Here is a 10,777-nt window from a genome sequence, read left to right as displayed (position 1 = left end):
TGCCACTCCGATGAGCGGCGCAACCAGACATAGGGAAGATACGGGGGAAGAATATGCCTCCGGGACTCTCGACGGTCCGGTTAGCGGGCTGTTGGACATGAGAAAGACAAAGGGATCTGCTGCGACCGGCCGTAGACTAGTATATCCGTGTCGTGAGAGTGGAGCTCCGCGTGACCACATGTGCACATAATTCTACTTTTTTAGTTGAAAATATGTAATGTAACTGTTTTCGTCCGGTTTGTATGAAACCCATCATGTTTATATGAATTCCGGCCGAGTTTGCATGAATTTCATCCGGTTTGCTGAAAAAAAAGTTTGAAATATATGCAGTTAGCGTTGGATGCGTACTCCCGCATCCGTGTCTGTGAAATGATCTCCTATCTACAGACGGATGCGGGAGAAAATTTGCGGGTTGCGTCGGGATGAACTATATGTACAACACGTAAGGCTGGCTATAGTGGGAGTAACATCACACTTTTTTAAGATAATTTTACTTATATGGCACATATTTAATGATGAGAAAAGTGATGATGGTAACTTAGCTAATTACTGTAACATCACACATACCAAGACAACATGAGTCTATAGGCTAATAAATGAACCATGACATGACACCACACATATGTTACTATCCACTGTGGAGGTAGTAACATAGGATAGTAAAATATGATGTTACTAGTCTAAGTTACTCCCCATTCTGACTAGTCTAACTTACTCCCCATTGTGACTAGTCTAAGGTCTAAGAGCATCTCCACTAGGCTCCCCAATAAGCCCCCAGAGGCACTTTTTCAATGCCGGCGGGCGAACAACTCTCCACTCGCGCCCCCACGACCTTAAAAAACGCCGGATTTGACAAAAAACAGAGCCGGCGGTACCAGGGCGATCCCAGGCCACCGGGGGGCTGTTGGGGGCGGAGAGAGAAGATTTTGCATGTCAATGGCCCACTGTCAGCCTCTCACTCGCCTCTTCATACTTTTCCTCCCGGTCCCCACCCACGTGCCCACATACTCGCCCCCCCTTGCTGGTCGCGGCCGGCCGGCCACCTCCTTGCCGCACGCCAGCCTCTGCCTCCTCCGCCGCCCTCTGCTCACATACCTCCGCCGCGCCGCCCTACCGACAGCGCGCCGCCGTCGCCGCCCTGCTCGTCGCGGGCCGGCCAAGCTGCCTATCGTGTCTTCTTGCCTTCACGGAGGAGGAGCGCGCGGCTGCGCGTGGCCGGGGCGGAGCTCGCCAGCGCCAGCCTGGGTGTGGCCGGGGCAGCCCGCGCCCGCGCCCGCCTCTGCGTGGCCGGGGCGAAGCTCGCCCGCGCCCGCCGGGGCGTGGCCGAGGCGGAGCTCGCCCGCGCTCGCCGGGTGTGGCCGGGACGGCCCGCGCCCGCCTCTGCGTGGCCGGGCATGCACAGGCAGCAGCAGCCGGACGGGCGTGCTCGACACCATGGTCCGGGGTGCCACAGCACCGCGCCCAGGTCTTCTCGGCGGCGTCGAACGCGACGGCGGGGCAGGGAGGGCGCGGGCCACGCAGAACGGGAGCATGGGGGCGCTGTCGAGGCCGCACGCGAGGAGCACGAGCGCGCCGAGCTCGAGCAGCGCGTATCCGGTAGCGGCGAAGACGACCGGCGCCCATGACGCGCGCCTCGACCTGCTCACGGCCAAGGGGCTCAAGGTCAATGTCAAGGCCAAGACGGGCGCGACCTGCTCTAGCTGCGCGACGAGGAGGTAGTCGGACGCCGCCACGGGCAAGATGCTCGACAAAATGCCGCTCTGTTCGTGGGAGTCCAACACTGCTTGTGGGGATGCAACGAGTGGAACATTTTCTCCTCCAGGTCAAAATTTTCGCCGGCAGCCCCCCAAGGGGCAAAAAAAAATGCCTCCTGGGAGGGCAAACGGCTGGAGATGCCCTAAGGCGTGTTGCAATGCACGGTCAACCAGTAAATGCTCGCAGTCACTTTGCAACTCTCTTGCAGGCGGGCCACACCTGGAATGGCGATTCGCGGGTGCACAGCCACCGCCGCCGACGGCGCGTCCGCCACCGCCGGAAGTCGACACGGCGGCGCCCGATGTCGCCATTGCTGGTGCTCCTCGCTCCACAATGCTTCGTTCCCACTAGTAGTATTGTAAGACTCGCGCATGTGCTGTCGACTTGCTTCGCCTGATAAAGAAAGGCCACCGGGAAGTCGTCGCCGATGCGGCCGCGGCCAGATCCACATCCACCAACCACCGCCCCACCCTCCCGCTGCCGCCCGTCGCCACCAGCCTCCCCCTCATGCATCCCCTCTCCTCCTCCACCTCCGCCTCCGCCGGGCCGGCGACGCACCGCCTGCGGCTCTGGTGGCGCCGCCTGGGCCGCCGCGGGGCCGCCGGGGCCGCGGCCTTCGCCTTCGCGCTCCTCGCCGCCGCATTCTTCCTCGCCCCCTCCCGCGACGCTTCCGCACCGTCCACCGCATCCTACCCTTCCTACGGCCACCGGCTCCCCACGCTCGTCGACCTCACCCTCGTCGCCGGCGCCAGGGAGAGGGGCGCCGTGTGCCTGGACGGGACCCCGCCTGGGTACCACTGGCTCCCGGGGTTCGGGGAGGGGTCCGACAAGTGGCTCCTCCACTTGGAGGTCACGGCCAGCGTCTCGCCGGCTATCTGTTCGATCTTTTGCCTCAATGGAGATGACTGAAGCTTTTTTTGGTGTTGGGCTGCAGGGTGGAAGCTGGTGCAGGAACCTGACATGGTGTGCTCAGCGTAAAGAAACAAATCTAGGTTCTTCTGACCACATGGGAAGGCGGGCTGAGTTCGTCGGCATCCTGAGCGACGACCAACTGCAGAATCCAGGTACATTCTACTAGTGTTCTGCAGATGCCGAATATGCAGCATTGGCTCCAGTGTCCAGTGTATAAATGAGCGTATATAGCTCGTTCCAATGTCCTGCAGTTTTCTACCGTCAAATATCCTGAGGATTGTCGATGATTTACTCGAGTAACTTTCAGACCTTTTTCCTACTGTATTTTTAGACTAGACGTTGCACATACTGTAATATCTAGCTGTTCTGCTTGAGAACGAGGAATCTTTTCTTCACTAATTACGTTGGAACGCTCTTTCTGATACACTCCCTCTAGTAATATCTATCAATACACCCACAACACTCACGACATCCGCTGAGAAATGTTTCGCTTAAACCTGCAGATTTTTACAATTGGAATAAAGTGAAGGTAAGGTATTGTGATGGTGCGTCATTTTCTGGAAACGTTGAAGAGGAATTTCAGGTCAGCAGAACCTGCTGTAAATTACTTGTCAGTTCCTACTAAATATGGCCCAGTTCCTTAACAGATATCCTGAGTAATCCTCTGTGATCTATGCAGGACGGCACCCCTTTCTTCTTCAGAGGCCAGCGTATCTGGGAAGCAGTCATGAGTGAACTTTTATCAAAGGGCCTATCCCGTGCTAAAGAGGTAGCCTTCCTAGAAAAATAGGTGTGATCATTGATATCTGGGTTAGATAGAAGCAAAGTTTGAAGTGTATGAGCCGCAAGATTTCCTCTTGTTGCCATATTAACAGATTAGTTGTATTGGTCACACCCACAACTAGCGCCACTCCCGCAATGAAATGAAGAAATAGAATAGCAACTTGACACCATCCAAGCACTAGACAGTATGGCATTTTTTTTATGTTCATATCACTTCTCTGTAAATGAATCAAAGATTATGTTGTCCTGAATGGATATCTTTGTGTTTTGTTTATAATCTACAGTCACTCTAAGATATGCATTTTGGATGTAGTGACAGACTAATGATTCAGGCCATATCTAGATATTGAAATACTATTTCCGCAGGAAATCTTCATCTATGTCATCCAGTCATTCATATTATTTCTTTGTAGCAGTGATTCCGACAAAAAATGTAGTGTGTAATATTCTTGGACTCTTTATGCTCACGCAAAGAAAGAAAAACATAGGTTCGGCCTGGAGATTGGTCTAATCAATGATAGCATGTCAGTTTCACTAGGTTTTGGTGAATATTTAATTTATGGCCGAATTAAGAATTTGAGATCAGTTGAGGGTCACTCGCTTTTATGATTTTATCTTCAAACCTTTTGATTTCATTTATCGTGTTATCTCTGTAATGTCACTTATTTTTCTCATTCTTTTTGTTGTGATACGCTGCTGATCATTTCCTACAATTTCAGGCTTTTCTTACAGGCTGCTCGGCTGGTGGCCTATCCACTTACATTAACTGTGATGACTTCCGTGCACTTGTACCAAAGGCGTCTACTGTTAAGTGTCTTGCTGATGGTGGTTTTTTCCTTGACGTGTATGTGCTTGATTTGATTCTGCTGTTACTGTATTTCATCATGTCCCACTCAGAACCCATCCCTAATTGATTGCCCTAGCGTATTCAGGGATTAATTTTTCGTTGTGATATCTGCTGCAGTTTAGTATAAACTGGTGACACTACCAATTGTCACATGGTACATGTGAAAACTTCATCTCGATGTTAATTTACCAGTGCTTGGTATTGATATGATTTTATTCAGTGATAGTTTCGAGTGCTTAAAATGTTTATATCTTAAACCACTTGTAAAACACAGTGAAAAGAGATTGTCATCTGTTATGCTCACCCGAGATGAATCAGCGCTGGTTCAAGATCAGTTCGTTGTTTATGCTTGCCATTTCTGATCTTCTAACATGGTCTCCAGTAATGCACAGTTAACATATGCGCGCCTAAGTTATTAGTTCTTTTGAGTAGCAAATAATGTTGGCTCTATTTGACTGGTCCCTTTGGTTCATTACAGGGAAGACATTTCTGGGAGAAGATATATGCGTGGATTCTATAACGACGTTGCTCGTCTACAGGTCTCTCCCTCTCATTCTCTCTAGTTCAGGCAGTAGTGTTCTTCCCCCTGCAATCGTCCATTTCTTGTATTAACACTCAACCATATGTGCTAGATTCATGTGTTCTCTGAATGTTTTGTTGCAGGACCTGCGGAAAAAGTTTACTCACTGCAGTTCAGATATGGAGCCAGGACAGGTTAGCCTTTAGTTTATTTCATGTCACAGTTATGATATTAGTATCATTTGTGTCGCCATTACTATCAGGCTGCATGCTAAGCACTACTCTATCCTGTGCCTGCCAGTGCATTTTTCCACGGGAAGTTGCAAAAGGCATCCACACCCCAATGTTCATTCTCAATCCAGCATATGATGTTTGGCAGGTACAAATTTGCATCTGTTGTAAACCTTTTCAATGTTCTGTAACAACATCAATAAAAACATGATACACTTGCCACTCTTCTGTTTTCCAGGTGGAGCATGTTTTGTCTCCAGAAGGATCCGACCCTGAACGCTTGTGGCAAAATTGCAGGTTGGATATTACTAAATGTGATTCAAAGCAGTTGGAAACTCTCCAAGGTTATGATAGAACAAACTCATGATATGTGCCCCTGCCTTTCTTTTGATATAACATATCTGCTTCCATGTAACATCTACACTTCACTGGCTTAACAAGTATTCAATTTGCAGGTTTTAGGAAAGAGTTGCTTGATGCTATAAGTGAATTCAAGAAGAAAAAGGATTGGGGCATGTTCATTAACGCCTGCTTTATACACTGTCAATCAATGAACTCCTTGACTTGGCACTCCCCATCTGCCCCTAGAATCAACAACAAGGTAGGTCATACGTTCATCTATACTGCAGCGACTCTGTAAAGGGATGCTAGAGTTTTCGTTTTAAAAATGTAGATCATCTTGTGGTAACTGGCATAGGAGACAGGATTTTCAGCACCTGGGTGCCCCTACACCCTCTATGAACAGTAATTAAAAAAAAAACTGAATCTTTGGGACATCAAACTTGATCAAACTTTTGGTGATCTTGCAAAGTTTTAGCTAAAAATAACATTCGAGGAGCCCTCACCTAAAAAAACAAAATTATTGTTCAAAGTTTATGTACATTTTTGAGCAGTGATTTTTTTTTGGTGAGGGCTCCACGAAGGCTATTTCTTGCTGAAACTTTGCAAGCACATCAAATCTTTGATCATCTTTGATCCCTGAAAGTTTCAGATTTTTTGATTTTTTTTTCTTTCAAATTTTCCTAATTTATTGTTCATGAGGGTGTAGGGGCACCCGGGAGCTGTTACACCTTTCTCAACTGGCATAATCTTGAAGTTCTAAAAAATCTATTGTCTCAGAAACTAGGATGTTTTCTGGAAAGGAGAATGATTTGGTTTACTGTAATAACGTCAGTGTGAGCTACATGAGTATCCTAGTAGATGCTAAGCATATATTTCATCATAGAAGGAACATTATGTGACACTCTGCAAGTACTGCCTATCTACCAATATTCTGAGAATAAACAGTATCAATCCATTACAACCCTGTCAGTTCAGTTATGCGAGCATATACTAACTCAATTTCAATCATGTTGAACAACAGACAATCGCTGAATCGGTGGGAGACTGGTTCTTTAACCGGAGAGAGGTGAAGGAAATCGACTGTGAATACCCCTGCAACCCGACATGCCACAACGCAGTCCTCGATCAAGCTTACAAGGAAGAATGACAGACATTTTCCGCCAAAGCATTTTGGTGATTTTCAGCACAGTTTGTCCTACGTGTGCTCAGAAATGGGCAGTAGTTCAGTTTTATTGAGGGAACACCGAGCTCAGATTTGATTCGAACATGTACTCGAGAAGTGTTGAAATATAGAAACTGTAGATTGGCAGAGGGAGACAATTGATAACTGATGATATGATATCGGTATGTGTGTATGTATGTCCTTGTGGAGAGGCATGAGCCTGTCAGCTCACTGCCCATGCATTATTTCCATGCAACCGTAATAGCCGGCTAGTAATTAATTCGCTTACATGTAGCAAACAGATTTACATACTTCAACAATCAAGGAGGATTTTGACTTGAAGTGGATTTAAACCCGTTCAAACCCTCAAATCTCATGCAAGCGAGCAAGCCCTAAGCGCATGAGGTTCTTTAGAAGGAAAGTGCTCCAAAGTCTGCGCTGAAAGTCTGAATCACACATTTAGCATCCTTTTTGCTGCATTAGCAACTCCCCATAAAAGATGCCGTTACTTGTATTATATGGTTGATTTTGCACCAAAGGCAAAACTGATAGAAAAATTATATAGTCGATTCTGCATAGAAGGGAAAACTTGAAGAATGTAACATATTACAGACACAAGTTTTGGTAGTAACCAAAATGAAGCCATGTCGAAAGCTAAAGAGAAGGGTTGTATCAAAAGATATGGACATGATCGACACTTCTGCACATACAGTTTTCACTCGCTTGCTGTTGCACTAAAACAGATAACACATGATCAAGAAACAGATAAAGAAGCCTGCCCTGGTTACACCGATGTCAGGATCGCAATAGCCAAGACCATAAGCAAACACTGACAAATAGATGTATAAACTTAGGTTGATTACAATACCAGTGACTTGGAGTAACTTGGATAGACGGTTCAACAAATTTTCTCTACACCGTGTATATCCTTCAGTATTGTGCCATGAAAGAAAGCCCCATCCCTCATCGTAAAGCTTGACTTTCGAAAAGCGTTTGATTCGGTCTGCTGGTCTTACCATTGGATCCACCACTGTTATGCTAAATGGCATTCCAGAGAAGTGGATTCAGTGCAAGAATGGACTTCGGCAAAGCGACTCCCTATCCCTGTATCTGTTCATTATTATTGCAGATATCCTGCAACAATTGATCATCAAAGCCCACTAGGACGGTACCCTCCTGCATCCCTTGTGCCCTCATCTGCTCTGACCTGTCTTTCAGTATGCTAACGACACTCTGATCATCGTCAAAGGCACGACCGATGCAGCCAAGCACCTTAAGCGCATTCTCGACAACTTTGCTGCAGCCACTGGCCTACAGATTAACTTTACAAAAACGACTTTCATCCCTCTAAATGTTGACCCTCAGGATGCTACTCAAATGACGTCGGATCTTGCCATTAATATATCCTCATTCCCTCAGACCTAGCTAGGGTACCTCTCTCTCCTCACAAACTTTCGCCGTCAGCCTTGCAGCATGTTATTGATCGTTGTGATACCTATCTTGCTGGCTAGTGTGCCTTTCTTCTTTCGCGTGGCGGTCAAATGGTTCTTCTATCGTCCGTCCTTGATAGCCTTCCCACGTATTTTATGCTCTGTTTCTCTCTTACCATTTTGGTTATTGAAGCGATTGACAAACGTAGACACACCTTTTTCTGGTCCAATGATGATACTTGCTTTGGGGCTAAATGCTTGGTTGCTTGGGATAAAGTGTTTACTTCTCAGGATGCGGGTCGTCTGGGTGTCAAAACCTTCGCGCACAAAATTGTTGTCTTCTGCTGAAATTTGCTTACAAGTTTTTACATTCCACCAACCTCCCTTGGAAGGACTGGGTTTTAGATCACTCGCCGCTCCACATTGGTCATGGCAAGAACAATTCCTTCCTTGCAAAAACCATTTTTAAGCATTTACAGAGTTTGAGAGAGATCTCTCAGTGCACTATTGGAGATGGTTGCTCCACCTTATTTTGGTTAGATCGCTCGATAAAGGAGGAACCCTGCTATTTTTTCCCACCATACAAAACCAAATGCCATGGTAGCCATTATGCAGGATGGGATCGAACTTGCTCTTCGTAATTGGGTAACCACTACTGCGATTGCGGGACTTGCCTCTCTAAACTCTTTGTTGCAGGATTGTGTTCTCTCACAGGCTCCGAACACTCGCCGCCTGCTCAACCGCGCTGCCTTCTCGACTCAGGGAGCACATGGGGCTCTCTCGGAGCACCTCTCCGACCCCATGCTTGCTACCATTTGGGACTCAAGGGTGCCCAAAAAGGACATGATATTTGGGTGGCTCTTCTACCTTGATCGCCTTAACACCAGGAAGAATCTGCACAAAACGAACATTCTGGATACCGAAGTCTGTCCAAGATGTTCTCACCAGGTGGAAGACCGTGAGCACCTTTTCTTCACCTGCCCGGCAGCTCGAAGGAATTGGCGGGCTACTAGCATTCACCTACATTTCGCGCCTATTGGAGATCTCTTCAGGACGACTCTACCAGCTACGTAGCCCACCTCGATTTTAGCGTTCATGTTACTCCTTATACTCTAGAAGATTTGGGATGCACGGAACAAAAAAGTTTTCCAGGGTCTAGATCTTGATGCTTCGGAGTCCAATAGAGCTATTTTAGATGATCTGGTTGTATGGGCTCATCATCTTAAGTCAAAAAGTCTAAAGGAAGATGCATGTCTGTGAAGGAAATATGCCCTAGAGGCAATAATAAAGTTGTTATTTATATATTTCCTTATATCATGATAAATGTTTATTATTCATGCTAGAATTGTATTAATCGGAAACTTAGTACATGTGTGAATACATAGACAAACAAAGTGTCACTAGTTTGCCTCTACTTGACTAACTCGTTGAATCAATGATGGTCATGTTTCCTAACCATAGACATGAGTTGTCATTTGATTAACGGGATCACATCATTAGAGAATGATGTGATTGACTTTACCCATCCGTTAGCTTAGCACGATGATCATTTAGTTTGTTGCCATTGCTTTCTTCATGACTTATACATGTTCCTATGACTATGAGATTATGCAACTCCCGAGTACCGGAGGAACACTTTGTGTGCTACCAAACGTCACGACGTAACTGGGTGATTATAAAGGTGATCTATAGGTGTCTCCGATGGTGCTTGTTGAGTTGGCATAGATCGAGATTAGGATTTGTCACTCCGATTTTCGGAGAGGTATCTCTGGGCCCTCTCGGTAATGCATGATGACCCACAAGTATAGGGGATCTATCGTAGCCCTTTTGATAAGTAAGAGTGTCGAACCCAACGAGGAGCAGAAGGAAATGATAAGCGGTTTTCAGCAAGGTATTCTCTGCAAGTACTGAAATAAGTAGTAACAGATAGTTTTGTGATAAGATAATTTGTAACGAGCAACAAGTAACAAAAGTAAATAAAGTGCAGCAAGGTGGCCCAATCCTTTTTGTAGCAAAGGACAAGCCTGAACAAACTCTTATATAAGGAAAAGCGCTCCTGAGGACACATGGGAATATCGTCAAGCTAGTTTTCATCACGTTCATATGATTCACGTTCGGTACTTTGATAATTTGACATGTGGGTGGACCGGTGCTTGGGTGCTGTTCTTACTTGAACAAGCATCCCACTTATGATTAACCTCTATTGCAAGCATCCGCAACTACAACAAAAGTATTAAGGTAAACCTAACTGAGGGAGTCCTGGATTAGGGGGTGTTCGGATAGCCGAATTATACCTTCAGCCGGACTCCTGGACTATGAAGATACAAGATTGAAGACTCCGTCCCGTGTCCGGAAGGGATTTTCCTTGGCGTGGAAGGCAAGCTTGGCGATACGGATGTTCAGATCTCCTACCATTGTAACCGACTCTATGTAACCCTAACCCTATCCGGTGTCTATATAAACCGGAGGGTTCTAGTCCGTAGGACAATATACACATCAACAATCATACCATAGGCTAGCTTCTAGGGTTTAGCCTCTCTGATCTCGTGGTAGATCAACTCTTGTATTACCCATATCATCAATATTAATCAAGCAGGACGTAGGGTTTTACCTCCATCAAGAGGGCCCGAACCTGGGTAAAACTTCGTGTCCCCTGCCTCCTGTTACCATCCGGCCTAGACGCACAGTTCGGGACCCCCTACCCGAGATCCGCTGGTTTTGACACCGACATTGGTGCTTTCATTGAGAGTTCCTCTGTGCCGTCGCCGTCAGGCCCGATGGCTCCTACGATCATCA

The 10,777-nt window shown here is 46.8% G+C and overlaps 1 protein-coding gene across 2 annotated transcripts; it reads left to right on the top strand.

The window, feature by feature from the left end:
- The first annotated feature begins 1,927 nt into the window (after positions 1–1,927).
- On the top strand, positions 1,928–6,748 carry LOC125546376 (pectin acetylesterase 5-like). 2 transcript variants are annotated; one of them, XM_048710631.1, is made up of 11 exons: positions 1,928–2,071; positions 2,690–2,819; positions 3,171–3,250; positions 3,347–3,436; positions 4,170–4,294; positions 4,776–4,836; positions 4,961–5,011; positions 5,118–5,195; positions 5,286–5,391; positions 5,503–5,648; positions 6,411–6,748. In XM_048710631.1, exons 1-11 carry the CDS (start codon positions 2,057–2,059, stop codon positions 6,534–6,536), a joined length of 1,008 nt encoding a protein of 335 aa, XP_048566588.1. In that variant the 5' UTR covers positions 1,928–2,056; the 3' UTR covers positions 6,537–6,748. The 2 variants fall into 2 exon arrangements, with proteins under 2 accessions (XP_048566588.1, XP_048566587.1); XM_048710630.1 differs by having other exon boundaries at positions 1,947–2,604.
- The last annotated feature ends 4,029 nt before the right edge of the window (positions 6,749–10,777 follow it).

The sequence above is a fragment of the Triticum urartu genome, chromosome 3, assembly GCF_003073215.2.
Source record: "Triticum urartu cultivar G1812 chromosome 3, Tu2.1, whole genome shotgun sequence".
In the NCBI taxonomy this organism is placed as follows: domain Eukaryota; kingdom Viridiplantae; phylum Streptophyta; class Magnoliopsida; order Poales; family Poaceae; genus Triticum; species Triticum urartu.
Note: the sequence above shows the minus strand (reverse complement) of the source record. Positions and strands in the feature narration are given on the sequence as shown.